This window comes from Lutra lutra, chromosome 16, assembly GCF_902655055.1.
Source record: "Lutra lutra chromosome 16, mLutLut1.2, whole genome shotgun sequence".
NCBI classification, from domain to species: domain Eukaryota; kingdom Metazoa; phylum Chordata; class Mammalia; order Carnivora; family Mustelidae; genus Lutra; species Lutra lutra.
In genome coordinates, this window is record NC_062293.1 from 55,775,420 (window position 1) to 55,793,233 (window position 17,814).

Here is a 17,814-nt window from a genome sequence, read left to right on the forward strand (position 1 = left end):
TGGAAGATTACTCCATTTCAGAGACAGGACAAGAGGGGTCAATGGTGTAAGGGTAGGACTGAGCCATTATGGGCTCCTTACACCTTCTGAGCATCAATGAATCACGACCATATGTCTCATGCCTGATGGGGATCAGGAGTCAGGATGGAACCACTTGGGATGGGGATGGAATGTGGAATGCTCAGAGCCATCTCTCACCATGTGTAGGGGTCTGGGCCGCACTGCTTAAAATCGGATGGTTGTACTGATGATCACCTGGAAATCATAGAAAATAGATGTTTAAAGAAGAGTTAAAGAAGATGTCTCTCCCACACAACAGCGCCTCTCTTGACATCAAATGTGCTTCTCCGAGTCCAAGGATACCCTTTGGAAGCCTGAGCCCTTTGGTGCCCTGGGAACACAAAGGGCAGGAGGTGGTATGTTAGACGCAAAGAAGTTTCCTCTGCTGTTTGTGTCTCTCTCCTTCTGTACCAAGGCTTCCTCTGTCACCATGGAGACCCACCCACATCTGTAGATCTGGCTGACCAACAACAGAGGTTTGTTGGGGTGGAGGTGGGTGGGGAGAGGATGGAGACTGAAGGACCATTTGGCAAGTATACACACATGGGGTGGGGAACTGGGCAGGGGGAGTAGATCCTTTTGGGGGGAAGGGGTGTTTTAGAGTATGGTTAACCAGGAAGAGGATGGGTTAGCCTCCTGATGGGTACAAAGGAGGGCACAGACTGCATGGAGCACTGGGTGTTATATGCAAACAATGAATCATGGAACACTACATCAAAACCCAATGATGGACTGTATGGTGACTAACATAACATTAAAAGTGGGGGTGCTTACACCTTTATGGGGCTTTGATTCCTCCTGACCAGACAGGTGTCTGGGTGCATCCTGAGATGGGGGAAGCCAACATGAATTGACCCTCTCTTGGGATCAGGAGTCCTGGGTCCTAGGTTCTGTCCTGCCTCTCCATGAACACAGCCCAACATTTCAAAGGCATTTCTTTTCACTACAAATGGCAAAGTCCATATGGACCGAACAAGTCACAAAATTAATAGGGTCCCAGTCATCCAAGCACAGAGTTCAAGGCATTCTAAGGGCTTCTGAAACTGGATACAGCTGTGGTTTTACCACAAAAGAATACTTCAACCCGACGTTATTATTTAATTCAACGTTGTATTTTTGCCTCTAATTTCAGCTAAAACAAGGGGGGGAAGGGAGGCATGAAGTCTTTGCTTTAGTTTTTCTGAACCATGGTTTAAGGCCATGCCATCCTCTTGGGGCTAGATGATCTGCTTCTGTTTTCTTTTGTCTTGCTACTGAAACCATCTTTTCTACCTCTGGCATCATTGTCTCTGGACGCTCTGTGTTCAGCTCCCTCACCAGAGCCCTTGGCCACTTGTATTCCTGACATACTGATGCTTCATGAAGGCTCTGCCTTCTAGCCCATACTCTCATACACCTCTCATTTGAGGTCTGACTGGTCTATAGGGTTTGATTCTAAACAGCCTATAGACATGCCCTTGAAATCCCTACCCTTATTCTAAACCACTGTGTCCCAAAGTAAGCTGAGCATTCTCATTGTTTTATTGTCCAATGGTCAAGCTTCTGTCTGTCCCTGGCACTGATGTTCCATGGGTTTGTAAACCCCAGTCATGGTCCATTTCCCTCCCTTCATCCTCTGTATCCGGTGAATCCCCAAATCCTCTTCCTATACCCACCTCCAAAATCCAGGCCCACAATATATCTTTTTGTCCATATTTCTCTTAGTTCTAGTCCCTGGCCATTTCCAAGACAAATCATCCTGAACTAGACAAAATTTCCCCTACCAATGGGACATGACATCATTCATTTGGTTCAAACCAGACTCAAAGGTTGAATCAATTCTACACCAAGACTGGATTTAAGGAAGAGGAGAGAAACCAGGAAGGGAGATAAAGGATAGTTTTTTTTTTTTCCCCTTTTTGCTTGTCCTCCAGAAGCAAGGAAAAAAAACCATTTCTTGCTCTCTGTTATTGTTATTTTTTGGTTTATTTGTTTTTAGGCAATATGGTGATATCAGAGACAGCTGCTAAAAATGGGAGAGGCCAAAGGAATGATGGTGAGTGGCAGTTAGACAGAAACACTCTTTATCTTGGGTCTTAGAGACAAGGTGCCACTAAGGAAAGGATCATCAATTCAATTCAGTTAATAATTTTGGTCACCAGTTGTGCTCTGTGCCTTGTGCTAAACACATTCACACACATTTTTGAAAACAAATATTCATACCAATTTTAATCTGAATATATGTTACTGGCCTACCCATTTCCAAACTGCAAAAACAAACAAACAAACAAAAAAAACCACCTCTCTAAATATCTTCTTTGAGGTAGTCCTTATCATTTTTCTTTACAGATGCATTTGCAAGCAGGATAAACATCTTGCATTTAGATATCTTGTTTACAAGTGCAAGGCTTTTCCTTTTGCTTGAATCGCACTTCGAATGTTTTGCTAACATTTAATTAAGGAAAGAAATTTAAAGCATAAAAGAGAAAATTAAGACTGTCTTAAAATAACCATCATGACACTTTGTTCCATTTCCTTTTCTTTCTCTCCTCCTGGAAATTACTCTGTGTATGTTTACATTCAGACAGACCCCCCCCACACTTACTATTACAATGAATTACCTTCTGCATTTGTCATTTTGCACAAGTGAGAACAGCTTTCAGTCCTTAAAATGGAGAAAAGTGCAGAAAAATATGACGATCTAATCCTCACATTTGTGCAAAATAACAAACGTGTGAGGTTATTCATTGTAGCATTTTTATAGTAACAAAGAAAGGGAAACTAAACGTTCAGAGACATACGCACATATACACATACTGAAAAATACATACAGGTTCCAGAGATGTAAGCATCCCAAGTCTACTACTTTTAATCTGTTTCCTTTATACTTAATGGAAAACATATCTTGAATTTACTTTTGCATTTTGAAATATTCTTTGGAATATTTTATATGGGTTCACAGTAGTCTTTTCTATAGAATACTCTCTATATAATCTATAATTTAAGCATAATATGTTTATTTAATAGAGTCAAGCATTGCCTTATTATTATATATTTAGATTGTTTAAAAGTTCAAGAATGTGACATGAAACAACCTTGAACCCTGACCCCCTGGACATGTCTAATTTCCTTAGGCAACTAATGAAAACCAGTCTTTATAGGTCAACACACTGCCAACTGCTTGGGCAAACAACAAAGTGGATGGACAGATTCCCTCATTCTGAGCCATTCATCCCTTCCTGGGATTCCCTTATTTGATTTTGGTGTTGTGTTCTTTCATTACAACACTGGATTCTGTTTGCATGTATTTTATTTATAACCTTTTTAAAAAGACTTATTTATTTTAGAGAGTGAGTGAGTGATTGGGGGGAGAGGCAGAGGGAGAGGGAGAGAGAGAGAGAGAGAGAGAATCTCAAGCAGACTCTCCCCTTGCTGAGCATGGAGCCTGACACAGGGCTCGATCTCATGACCCTGAGATCACCCCCTGAGCCAAAACCAAGAGTTCGATGCTTAACTGACTGGGCCACCTGGGTGCCCCTTGCCTATATTTATTCAATTCATACATATTCATAAAGAAAGTTTGGGGGTTTGTGTGTGTGTGTGTGTGTGTGTGTGTGTGTGCTAGGATATCAAGTTTGTGCATCAAGATAATGGTTTCATTGAGGCAGGGGAATAGTATTCAGATTTTCTGTGTGCCCTGAAACTATGAATGTAGCACATGAGATATCTGTTCTTTGGAACTTTGGAGGAACGCAATAATAAATAATATCTGGGGTCTTGTGGACAGTTTTTGTTAGTACCGTACTAGGTGGCTGACCTAGTATTTCATTGACTACACAACAAAACATTTGGGAGATGGATGTTGTTATCATCACCAATTTGGAGCTAGGGAAACTGAGGTTCAGAGAGGTCAGATAATTGGCTTAACAGGTGAAGCTGGAGTGCAAACCAGGCAATCTGGCACGAAAGCCCACATCCTTAACCATTACCCACACTGCTTCTTACACTTAGGAACATTTTCTTTACATATTAATCCTTTCAGTTTTCCAACTCTAGTAGTTTTTTTTAGTAGTTTCTTTTTTTAAGGTTTTATTTATCCATTTGACAGACAGAGATCACAAGCAGGCAGAGAGGCAGGCAGAGAGAGAGGAGGAAGCAGGCTCCCCACTGAGCAGAGAGCCCGAAGCAGGGCTCAATCCCAGGACACTGGGATCATGACCTAAGCCGAAGGCACAGGCTTTAACCCACTGAGCCACCCAGGCACTACCAGTTTTCCCACTCTAAATTCAACTCGTAGTTCCTATTTTTCCTAAATATATCCACTGGACCTTTGAAACTTTTTTTAGCTTAAAGCTAAAATATTCCTCAAACAAACAAACAAAAACCCCAAACCCTCTCTATATTAAATTCTAAGTCTTTTCTTATTCTTAATTTTCTGTGTTAATGTTTTCTGGATCAGCAATTTATTCATATCATTTTTCTTTTTTCAAGAGCTACCCCCTTACACATGTCAATTCTTTGTCTTCGAATCTTATTTTATGCTTTTGGAGTTGTTCATTTCTGCCTGCCTAATTTTCTTTGGTTTGGTTTGTTTTCATTTTCTCATTTCTGGGCTCAAATCTTTGGTCCATTACTTTTCCTCTTTTCTGTTAATAATATGTGGTCTTTAGCTCTGTTTTTGTCTATGTTCTTTCTCTGATTTTGTCTTGTCAATGTTCTTATTGTTGCAATGTCCTAAATGATCTGTAATCACAGGCTTGGTTTTTCCCTCTGACCCAAGGGTTCTTCAGTAGAGTGTTGTTACATTTCAAAGAGTTTGGATGTGTTGGTTTGAGCTTTGACTCTTAATTTTCTGTCTCATCATATCGTCGTCAGAGAACAGGGCCTGTACACTTTCTGCTTTGGGAAATTTATTGAGATTTCCTTTGTGGGCTACTATACGATCGATATTTATAAATGTTTCATGAGTACTTAGAGAAGAAGTATATTTTCTTTTTGGAGGGTCCAAAATGGGCATATATCTGTTTGATCAGACACATGAAATACATCATTCAGTTCTTCCCTATCCTAATTCATCCGTTGCCTACTTATTCTGTCAAAGACGGAGGGACATGTATTAGGATCTCCCACCACTTTGTGTTCCTGTCATTTTCTCTTGGTATTTATCATGGAATTGCTTTTGTGTATTCCCTAGCCACATCATTCAGCACAAAAAGGCTCATGGTGCTTATGTCTTCTTTGTGGCTGCCCTCTTTATCAACATTAAATAACCCTTCCTGTCCTACTTAATGCCTTTTCTCATCTTTAAGTCCTCTTGATCTGATGTTTATATTGCCAAGCCAGCTTTCCTTTTGTTTGCATTTGCCTGATAAACTTTGCCTATCTTTTTACATCTAACCTTTCTGTGTCATGTTGTTTTATGCTTGTCTCTTGACAGAGCATACAGTTTTTAAAGAAAATCTACCTTATGTGCTTTGGTACTTTCTGGGTTGCTTTGATAGCTAGAAGAAAGTTCTCCTGCTCAGGAAACTGTCCTCCCTTCCTTTTTTTTTTTTTTTTTTTAAAGATCTATGTATTTATTTTAGAGAGAGAGAGAGAGAGGGAATGAGAGAGAGAGTGGTGGGGAGGGTCAGAAGAAGAGGTAGAGAGAGAATTCCCAAGTAAACTCCCCACTGAGTATGGAGCCAGATTCGGGGTTCAATCCCAGGACCCTGAGATCATGACCTGAGCTGAAACCAAGAATCAGATGTTTAATGGACTGAGACATCCAGGCATCCCAAACTGTCCTCCCTCCTATCGTGGCCCCCCACCTCTTGCAAGATGACCCAGCTCCCCTTAATACAGGCCAAACTCTAGGTCATGGTTGATTTGATCAGGTGTGACTACCACACTCAGCCTGGGCCAATTAGAGCTCCTTTTCCAGAAATGAGGAATTACAAGAGAAGTTTGTTCTCTCTGCATGGTTGGTCCCATGGTGTGTAAACTTTGTAGCTATGGGCAATCTTGTAGATTTGGAAGAGAGGTCAGCCTTTAGAAACTATGGCACATTACATTTTCATAAAAACAACCATAGCTATAGTTTTAGTCCCCCATGTTCTCCTAGAACATTCCCACTCCTCCATTAGGGGGAGCATCCTCTCCATCTCCATGAAACTGAATGGCCTTTTTGATTGCCTTAGTGAACACAGGGCAACAGAAGTAATATTGTAGGACTTCCACAATGAGGTTGCAAAAGGTCATATGGTTTTCACCGGTCTCTCTCTTGGTACATTCAACCTTGGATCCTAACCACCATACTGTAAGGACATCCATGCCACATGCAAAGTCTACAGGTAAGGGCTGGAAGCTCCAGCTAAGATATGTCCATAACTGACATCAACTGGCAGACATGTACATGAGTGAGGAAGAATTCACATGATTCCAGCCCCCAGTCTTCCAGCTGCCCAAGGAGACCAGAGATAAACTATGCCCACTGAGCCCTGCCCCAATCACAGATTTAGAAGCAAAATAAATGTTGCCTTCACTGTATCATTTTCTACCACAAAGATTATTAATTTGAGATAATTATAGATTCACATGCAGTTAAAAGAAAAAATACAGACATCTTGTATACCCTTTAGCCAACCTCCCCCATGGTAACATTTTACAAAACCATAGACTATCTCAGAACCAGAATATTGACATTGATGCAGTCAAGGAGCAGAACATTACCATCACTAGGAGGATTCTTCTTGTGGCCCTTGTATAGCCACACCCACTTCTTTCCTGTACCCACCCCTTCATTAACCCCTGGCCACCACTGACCTGTCCATCATTTCTATACTTATACGATTTCAAGAAGTTTATATAAAGGAAATCATACAGCATGCAACTTTTGGGATTGGATTCTTTCATCAAGCATAAATCACTGGAGACCCACCAGATTGTTGCATGTAGCAATCACTCATTACTTTTTATTGCTGAGCAGTGAATATTCTATGATCTGGGTATAGCAGAGCTTAAGTATTCACCTTTTGAAGGACATCTGGGTGGTTCTCAGTTTTGTTATATTATGAGTAGCTACTATAAACATTCATGTTCAGGTTATTGTGTCAACATGTCTTAATTTTCTAGAATCAATACCCAGGAATACAACTGCTGGATTGTGTGGTGGCCATATGTTTAATCTTTTAAGGAATCTGCCAAACTGTCTTCCAGAGTGGCTGCACCATTTTACATTTCCATGAGCAATGAAGGAGTGATCTAGTTTCTCCACATCTTTGTGAGCATTTGGTGTGGTCACTATTTTTTATTTTAGCCATTTTTAGTTAGCTATGAAAGCTGTGTAGTGATAGCTTATTGTGGCTATAATTTGCATTTCCCTAATGGCTAATGATGTTAAACATCTTTCCATGTGCTTATTTTTCATCTGTATATCTTCTTCAGTGAAATGTCTCTTGATTACTTTTGCCCATTTCTAATCAGATTGTTTGCATTTTTTCCTATTAAATGTTGAGAGTTCTTTTTATATCCTGGATAATAGTTATTTGTAGGATATATGGTTTGTAAATATTTCCTCCCAGGCTGTAGCTTGTCTTGCCATCCTTTTAACAGAGTCTTTTATGGAACAAAAGTTTTAATTTTGATGAAGTCCAATTTATCAGTTTTTTATTTTATAGACTGTGCTTCCAGTGTCAAGTCCAAAACTTTTTTTGAAGCCCTAGATCCTGAAGATTTTTAATTTTCTCCTGTTTTTTTTTTTTCTTCTAGAAGTTTTATGTTTTATATTTAAGTCCATGATACGTTTTGAGGTGTGATTTGTTGTTGTTGTTGTTGTTTAAGAAAGAGGGAATTGGGTTACGCCTGGGTGGCTCAGTTGGTTAAGCTGCTGCCTTCAGCTCAGGTCATGATCCCAGGGTCCTGGGATCAAGTCCCACATCAGACTCCTTGTCCAGCAGGGAGCCTGCTTCTTTCTCTGCCTCTGCCTGCCACTCTGCCTGCTTATGCTCTCTCTATGACAAATAAATAAATAAAATCTTAAAAAAAAAAAAAAAAGAAAGAGGGAATTGGTGGGGAGGAGCAGAAGGAGAGGGAGTGAGAGAATCCTAAGCATTCTCCATGGCTAGAGCAGTGCCTGATGTGGGGCTTGATGTCATGACCCTGAGATCATGACCTGAGCTGGAATCAGAAGTCTGATGCTTAACCAAGGAGCCACTCAGGCACCCCATTTTGGGTTAATTTTTATAAAAAATATGAGACTTAGGTTTAAGTTGAGGGCTCCCCCCCTTTCTCCCTTTCTTCCTTCCTCCCTCCCTCCCTCCCTCCCTCCCTTCCTTCCTGTTGGCCAATTACTTTAGCATCATTTCTTTTTTTTTTTTTTTTTAGAGATTTTATTTATTTATTTGACAGAGAGAAATCACAAGTAGGCAGAGAGGCAGGCAGAGAGAGAGGAGGAAGCAGGCTCCCCACTGAGCAGAAAGCCCGACGTGGGGCTCGAACCCAGGACCTGGGATCATGACCTGAGCCGAAGGCAGCGGCTTAACCCACTGAGCCACCCAGGCGCCCCACTTTAGCATCATTTCTTGAAAAGTCTCTCTTTCCTCCATTTATTTGCTTTTGGATATTTGTTTTAAAAAAGTTGGATATATTTGTTTGAATCTATTTCTGGCTTTTCTATTCTGTTCCATTGATCTACATGTCCTTTTTCTGTCAATACTACACAATCTTTTTGGTTTTGTTTTTCAGGAACAGTCTTTGTTTTTATTGAAGTACAGTTGACGCACAATGGTACATTAAATTTCAGGTGTATAACACAGTGATTTGACTAGTCTATATGTTATGGTGTGCTCACCACAAGTGTAACTCCCATCTGTCATCATACAATACTATCACAATACCATTGGCTATATTCTCTATGAATACAAAGTCTTGATTGATGTAGCTATATACTTCTTATAACTGAGTAGTCTGGGGTGCCTGGCTGGCTCAGTCATTTAGGTGTCTACCTTTGCCTCAGGTCATGATCCCAGGGTCCTGGTATTGAGTCCCACATCAGGTCCTGGCTCAGTGGGGAGTTTGCTTCTCCCTCTACCCTTCCCCCCTGCTCATGGTCTCTCTTTCTCACTCAAATAATTAAATAAAATCTTAGAAAAAAAAAAAGAAATTGAGTAGTTTGATCCCTCACAGCTTATTTTTCCTTCTGAGAATTATTTTGTCAATTCCAGTTCCTATATCTTTCCCTATAAATTTTAGAAAAATATTGTCTATACCTACAAAGAATTTTGTGTGGACATTGATAGGAATTTTGTTAAATCTGTATATTATTTTGGGAAAATTGATATACTTACTCTGTAGAGTCTTTTAATCCATGAGCATGGTATGTCTCTCATTTATATTATGTCATTTAAATTCCTTTGACAATTTTACTTGATCTTAAAAGTTATTTTCTTAGTGATTGCTCTAGGGATTACAATATGCACCTTCACTTATTACAATTTTCGGAGTAATTTACTTACTCCCAGTAGCACATGGAAACTTTGCTCCGATATTGGTCCAGCAAACCTCCCTCCCTTTTACTGTCATTGTATCTATCTATCTATCATCTATCTATCCAGTACTCTGGAAATTGACTAAAAAGCATACAACAATCCCAGAAGCACTTGTACTTGAAGAACTGTCTAACTTCAGGTAGGAAGAGACTTTCTGACATTCCTCCTTTTGTACGTATACAGATATTATACCCACTGATCAGTATTAAAATTACTGATATCCAAAATTTTTTGTCTTTTCAAAAAGTTAAGAGAGGAAATGAGAAAAATATTTATGGAGTTTCTCAGGTTAATCATGCATTGATCATTTCCAGTGTTTTTAATTTCTTCTGGTGAATGTGAATGACTGGTGTCTACTTGTTTTCAGCCTGTGAAGTTTCTTTAGGATTTCTTGTCAGCCAGGTATGCTCACAAAGAACTTTGTTAGTCTTTGTTTACCTGAGAATGTCTTCATTGCACCTTCACTTTCGAAGGTTGAATTTGCTGTGACAGAACTCTTGGCTGGTAGGTGTTTTCAGCACTTGGAATGGGGCTTCCCATCTACCTCTGGCCTCCAATGCTTTAGATGAGAAGTCAGCTGTTAACTGCATTGGTTCTCTTTCATATGTGGTGAGAGGTCGGGGTGTCACCCAACACCCCGAATCCAGTGAGTCTCTTCTGACCTGCACAGCTGCCAGTATTCACAGCCGGCCCCATCCTGGCAGAACCTCTGTGCTGATTAATCTGGGGGTGGGAGGCGGGCCTGGGAAAAATCCCAAGACTGTCACAAACTCCATTCCTACTTTAAGGTCAGCAGTTTTTTCAAGCATAAATGCTTCTCAGATGTCCTAAGCATTTTGGTTAATTGTCCAGGGGACTGAAGTGGCTGTTCTTAATCAATCCTGTCCAGCTTTGTAGCTACTTTATGGGAATAGGATTTGCTAACCATCTCACTGGGCCATGGCCAGCTTCAACCAGGTGTTTGGCACACCCTCCCCAGCTCCCTGTTGCTCAACCAGGCTGGTGGGTTCTCCCAAGTAGCCTGGAGATCTCGGTACTCAGCTGAAGAGATGCTGGGCAGAGATCAGGAAGAAAGGAAAGTTGGACTGGGTCCTTAGTCTCTGGGGAGCTTAATGGTGCTTTCAAGCCTTTTGGTATCATAAAATCCTCAATATATTTTGGGCCAAACATTGTATATCCAGGGATAATGAGACCTATGTCTAGATTTCATACACATTCACACACTTTAATAGGGAGAATGTTGATTGGGAGAAGTCATTTGGTACAGCAGACATTTTCTAGGAGCAACTAATGGTTTCCAAATTTCCTTTATCCTGAGGTAAAGGCAATTACTAGTTGCTGTAAATGGAGATATTTTCAGAAATAAAGAGGAAGATTCCACATGGTTTTTTTTTGTTTGTTTTTTGTTTTGCCAGACTTGCCTTAAGTGCAAGTTCAATAGCTCTCCACCTCCTCTGGGTGGGGAGAGGGGAATGATGATCCCATGCGAAGACCATCTTGCGCTCACATCAGAGCAGGCACTCAAAAGTACTTCTAGAACAGTGTTTCTGAGACTGGCTTCAAGAAATCTTGTTGATTCCTTGGAGGTAACTCAAGGGCTCCTGTTTAAGAATAGAATGTAGGGGCACCTGGGTGGCTCAGTAGGTGAAGTGTCTGCCTTTGGCTCAGGTCATGATCTCAGGATCCCGGGATCGAGCCCTGCATCAGGCTTCCCACTCTGGGGAGTCTGCTTCACCCTCTCCCTCTGCCTCTCCTCAAGCTCATGCTCTCTCTCATACTCTTTAACATAAATAAAATCTTAAAAAAAAAAAAAAGAATAGAGTCTAGTGGGCGGTGTTTTAGCCCTGCCCACCTATCTCCACTCCTCTGCCCCCAACCCTTGCCTCACCCAGAGCAGCTTGGTTTCCATCTGTCTCCATATTGGTCTTCTACCTAAGATTTCATTTGAAGAAACAGGTACAGTGCTTATAAGTATAAAATCTACTGGTCAAGCTCGCATGCTTCCTTTTACAGATGAGAAAAAGAGGCCCAGAGAAGTGAGAAGACCTACCCAACATTATGAAATTGGTGGCAGAAAAAGGACTGTGTCTTAGGTTGTATTTTCTCATGACACATCACTATCTGAAAGCTTGCAGGAAAGTCCCTTGTGTTCTCCAGCAGAGGTTCCCAGGAGCTGTGCATTTTCTGGAAGCTCTCCCCATCTTTGCTAGCTGTACTGGACTGTCACTGTATATCTGGCTTCCCTGAAATACATACTCTGCATTCCGGGGGTGGGGAGAGAGTGGAGAGTGGTTCTGGATCAAAGAACCTTTGGATTCTACATACCACATCTTTCCTCTTGGATATTCACCAGGCGTGTTAAAGGGAGATGAGAAGTCTACTGAGAAATCATCCACCTTATTAGTTACTTGACATAGAGAATTTTTTTTTCACCTAACAGTGTGGGGTGCCAACAGGAAACAGATATACATCCAGTTGGGTATTTTAGGGGGACTTTTATAAGGGGCTATTTGTAAAGATGTGAGTGGAATGTAGGGAACCCATAAGGAATAGTACAGTGCCTCGGGACAAGTAGGAGTGGGGGGCTTCATTCAAACTGGTCTGAGTAGTGAAAGAAGGAAGTGGCTTCTGGAATGCAAAGCAGGAGGGAGCTGTGTGGACAGGACTCCCTGAGCTTTGGTTGAGAGCTATATGGCAATAGGGCTAAGGGCTTCATGAATGGGCTGGGAGGTAGTATAGGAAACAAGTACCCTATCGCCACTCTCCTCCATTCCTTTCTCATTTACCAAAGCCAGCTAACACCCACAGTGGAAGATAGCCACATGGAAGCGATCCAGAAAAGTCTGCTCCTCAAGAGGCTGAGGAGGCTGGAGAGTTGATATGGAGGGTCGAATGGAAAAACTGTCCAGCATGGACTTATTAACTCACTCTGACAAATGCTATGGTGGTTCATTCTGAAGATGGTCTTTGGGGGTTTGGGCACATGGGTGTTCTAGGCAATGGATGGGGTTTTGGGGTGTGTGGGCAGCTAGGTGTTGATGCAGAAGGGAAGAAGGCAATATTTGTGATGTACGAAGACTAGGAAGGCTTAGGGTCCCAAGATTTTGCCTGGAGCTCCTCTCCACGGCACAGTGCATGTAGTCTGCTAGATTTGGCATCCTTGTCTCTCCCTGGACTTCTCAACCGACTGCATCTCCACTCCGTCCATCACCTGTCTCCCTCTCCCCCTCTCCCTTCAGGAAGTCCTGGGCCTTGGCACAGTGCCCAGCCAGGGCCATCAGCCTCCTGATGGATTGAGCTGGATAACATAACAATTAATTAGCGCTCAGGACTCGTCGATCGATGCACTGACAAGACTATAAAGTGACAAAACAATCTAGATTCATCGGGTGCCAAGGCTGCTGGAAGGAAGCATGAAAGTAGGGCGGGGCCTTCTGCCCACTGAGAGCCTGTAGATCCCAGACAGTTAACAAGGTCTCTTAGAATCGGATCGTCCCCCCTCACCTCTGCAGCTGTGAAGGTGCTGGAGCTGACAGCGAGTGTCCTCACACTGGGGTCTGGTTTGACTATTAAGGGAATTGGCCAGTCTTCTCCGCGAAGCTGGTAAACTGCTGGGGGAGTGTGTGCGCGCATGCGCTCACGTTCCTGTGGGTTTGCTCCTCTGTGTGTTTGGAAGGGGAGCCAGGGAAAGGGAATAGTGATGATGAGGTGTTGGACATCCCTGGGGACAACTCAGCGGCAGATGTAGCAAAAGCCATTTCTGTTGCAGTGAGTCACAGAAAGGTTGTAGGGTACAGATAATACGCCAAAACATAAACGATGACTCAATCAGTGGAATCTTGAGACAAAATGAAGAGATAATATGCATATTAGTTCCAGATTCTCTGGTCTTGGGCCCCATCACCACACTCTGGAGTTGCTATGATAACCTCCTGATTTCCTCCCAGTCTCCAGCATCTGCTCCTTTGGTGAGTCTTTCTTAAATGCTAATTTCACCCTTGCCATTAGCTTGCGAATACTGCAAACAAACAATAGGTTAACACTTTGATGCCTTCTGGAGCATGCTTTTCGAAGGACTGTCCTGAAGAATCACCTGAGGAGCTCATTAAGAACATCTGGGCCCTTCCCCCATCCTGTGAATTATGATTTAGGTGATACAATACCCACTCCAGGAATTAGCATTTCAAAAGTACCCAAGGGGGGGCACCTGGGTGGCTCAGTGGGTTGAGCCTCTGCTTTCAGCTCAGGTCATGACCCCAGAGTCCTGGGATCAAACCCCACATCAGGCTCTCTGCTCAGGGGGAAGCCTACACCCCTCTCCCCCGCCTGCCTCTCTGCCTACTTGTGATCTCTGTCTGTCAAATAAATAAAAATTTTTTTTTTTTTTAAATCCAAGGTGTTACTCCTACAGCTGGAATTTGGACCACACTCTGAAGAATGGTGTCCAACGTCACTGTGTTTCCTAAGCTGTGCATGGTCTAGGACCTCTCACTCAGCATACCAGAAGCTTCTCTGTGATCCCCAACACCCATCACCGCCCCAGTACTCTGCTCAGGAGCCTTTTCCCATGTGGACTGCTCTTCTCATTACCTCCCCCCAAATCCTTCCAATCCTTGAAGATAAAACTCGTGGCACCTTAATCAAGCCATCCTCGAGATTTTCCATGCACAGTGATATCCTTGACCTTCTGACCACTGATAAATTTATTATTGCCACCATTTGCTTTCAGTGCCTAATCACATGTAATTTAACCTTTTTCCTCCTCTCTGTTTCATTTGCTCTTTCAAAAGACGATTAAACACTTCTGCGTGGGAGGTGCTTCTCCCCAACTATTAATATGTTGAGCGTTTCTGGAGGTGGAGATCCATCACATTTCTTTCATGTTTACCTTAATACTCCCTGGGCTGGGCTCCTTGGAGGCACTTCTGCCAGTTTTTTTTTTTTTTTTTTTTGAATGATGAATGGTTGAGTAAATGAATCTAGTCTTGAGGCAGAAGAAAATGGGCAAGACGCCATGGTGATGATCCTTGATTGCCTGTCCTACTTTCTATGTTCTTGTTCTCTATACCCTCTTCTTCATGCTCAGAGTGGCAGATTTTCTGGGCTGGTGGCCAGGTTTGTGAGTTGTAATATTTTAGAGGTGTCTAAGTGTGTGTGGAGGAGTCAGGCACCCCTCCTTTCCCAGCTCAGGCTTTCACTTCTTCTTGAAGATCCATTGCCCTTCTCATACAACACCCATCTTTGAAATCTTGGTGGTATGAGGAGGTCAGTGTAGGGAGGCAGGCCTGTTTTCATGGTGTCAGAAGGCAGGGCTCCTCCCAAAATGTCTGGTTGGTTTACAATGACATTGGTACAAGGCCATTGTGAGGTTATCAGTTCCCATGCTCCTGTGTGTTACCCCTCCTCTTTCTCTAGGTCTCGGTCTTCTGTTGTTTCAGAGGCTTTGGCTCAGGGTGTCCCGGGGTCCTACCCCTGGGAGTCTGACTTTATATGAGACACTCCCCAGCAGGCCTCCCCACTTCTGGCAAGGATTTTAATTTCCCAGTCTGCCTGCGTTGTCATGCCCACACAGGAAAACAATGTGTCTTCTGCCAGATTCACTTAAAAAGACAACCTCTAGGTTTCCCTGGGAGAGCTGCCTGCCACCTGCTGTGATCCACTTCTTGAAGAAGATGGGGCTCCCAAAAGCCCCGAGGTACCAGAGCTGCATTTGGTCTGCCAGCGGTTATGGTAATCACCATAAAAGGAGTATTTTCCGTCCCTCTGTTCCAGGAGACTGGTCGTGCTCCTGGAAATAAGGACTCAAGCAAATCCCTGAAGGTTATTGAAATCATACCCATGGAAAGTCAGCCTTGGAATGCCCTGGAAATACCCAGGAGTGGGATGGGGCATGAGTTCCAGGTGTGTGATGAGGTGGGTCTGGGAGATACTGGGATCCCTTTGGCCTTAGACACTGGGCCAAACTGGTACATCGGGCAGGCTCCTTAAAGGGTTTCGGACCTCTGATGTTCCCTCAGAGAGTTTCCCTCCGGCAAATCCCAGATTCTCCTCACCCCCACCCATAGTCAGCCCATCCTACGATTGCCCTCCAACAGCGCTGGATCTTGGCACCCAACACAGCTACACAAAGTAGCTCAATGTCACCAGAGGTGACTCTGGTTGAAATAACTAGAATGGAAGGATGATTGATATTCGGAGGGTGTACAGTCTCTTGGGAAACCCCAAAATATCCCAAATGAAAAGTAGGTTATCAGAGGATCTTCTATCCATTCTGTAACGACTATGAACTATAAGTGTATCTGACATTGTATTGTATTTTTCTTTAAGAAGTGAATTTCTCTCTCTGTGTGTGTGTGTGTGTGTGTGTGTGTGTGAGAGAGAGAGAGAGAGAGAGAGAGATCGATCTGGGTCCATTTTTAACTTTCATATTTGTTCTTTACAATTATAATACCAATAGGAAGACACTCTAAGCCTGGTGCCTGGCCCTAGGAACCACGTGCATTACTATCCTGGCACAAATGGAGTTCTTCTTTTTCTTTTTCTTTAGTTTTTTTTTTTTTTTTCTTATTTATTTGACTGAGAGAGAACACAAGTGGGGGGGGGGAGAGGGAGAGGGAGAAGCAGACTCCCAGCTGAGCAGCGAGCCTGATGTGGGGCTCTATCCCAGGACCCTGAGATCATGATCTGAGCTGAAGGCAGGCGCTTAACTGACTGAGCCACTCAGGGGCCCCTCAAATGGAGTTTTTCTGTGTTAGGGCAAAGACAATCATCTTTTTCCTATCAACTACAATTTCTTGCATCAGACACTTAATATGCTAAGTGATTTACAAGTATCATGGGACTGAAACCTCACAAAAATTCTGTGAGGTCCTTCAATTCGTACAGATAATACCCAGTTGCCCAAGATTGCATAGAATGTAAATGGCTGAATCTGGATTCAAATTCACCTGTAGAGGCTCCAAACGCAGTGCCATTTTGCTAGAATGGGCAAATATGGATTCTTCCTGGCAGCAGAGAGAGCCTGAATTTCTACGGAGTTGTCAATTCTTTGGATTTACACACTGGTAGCAAATGGCTGATACTTGGAAGAGAAATCTCATGCAATTTCTGACCTACAGGACGTGTTCTTCCACCCACCCTGTGTGCCTCTAGGAAGGCTCTCCCCGACTCAGCCCAGAGCAATGCAGACCTTCCTTGCCCTTGCCTTTCCCCATTGATGGCAATCTTCTGGCTTCCCCTTGTAGCCCTTCTGGCATTCACCAAAAGCCACCATCTGATCAGTGCACACAAATCAGCAGAAGCCAGCCACACTGCTGGGGGGACACAGGAGCCTGGGCATTCGGGCAGCGAGTGCTCTCTTTCTGGGGACTGTCATGCAGGACACTGAATTCCAGGCAATGGGTCATGGCCCTCTAGAGGACAATGAACATGCTGGGGGTCCTCTGCTCTCTCAGGCCTGCTTTCCTGCCCAAGATCTTCTTAGAACAGTCCCAGCACACAGCCTCTTGCTGGCCTTTCCACTGAGTTCCATCTACATTCGTTTTCTTCCCTGAGCTCTGATTCCATCTCCCTGTTAGCTACTTGCTTGGGTCTTATCCATCCTGAAGGAACAGCTGGAAGATGACCCCTCCCCTTGCAGCCTTCGCCACCCTCTCAGCTGCCAATGGTCTGTCCACACTGGGAACTCTCTTATGCTCTGTAGTTTCTTGGGGGCATTTGCTGCTTTCTACGTTGGGTTATCCATGACATAAGGTTCATGCCTTGTCTCTTCTAACACACTAGGTCTGCGTGATAGTGAGTGATAGACCATTCATCTTGGTATTTCCCAAGTGGACTAAGCTAGTGCTTTCAATAACCATTTATGGGAGAATAAATGAGTCCACTATGCTGGGCACCAATGGAGATATGGAGGCAGATCTGATACCATCTTAGTTCAGCACAGTAGGTGTTCAATAGACGTTTAAATACATGAAATAATAAATACATAGACAATACAATTGCAGAGGGTACATAGACTATTTGGAATATTTTCATCGAGTATGATTAGGGAAGACTTCATAGAGGAGGTACATCTCGAAGAAAGCCATAAAAGAGATATGATTTTGCACTGGTGGGACGGGAAGTCAGACAAAGACACTCATCGCCCCTAAAGGAAGGCCAAGGCCAAGGAGTGGGGGAGGAGCTGGCAGAACAGATGGTTTGGATCAGGTGGAGGGTGAGTGCTTGGGATGGGAGCAAAACAGGTGGG

General features: G+C 43.2%; 1 protein-coding gene across 1 annotated transcript in view; it reads right to left on the reverse strand.

Moving 5' to 3' along the window:
• SHISA6 (shisa family member 6) overlaps window positions 1–17,814 on the reverse strand; it is a 277,042-nt gene that overhangs the window by 5,541 nt on the left and 253,687 nt on the right. The window contains exon 4 of the mRNA XM_047709207.1: window positions 199–255. Within this exon, the coding sequence (XP_047565163.1) occupies window positions 199–255 (57 nt within the window). The remainder of the gene's footprint in view (window positions 1–198; window positions 256–17,814) is intronic.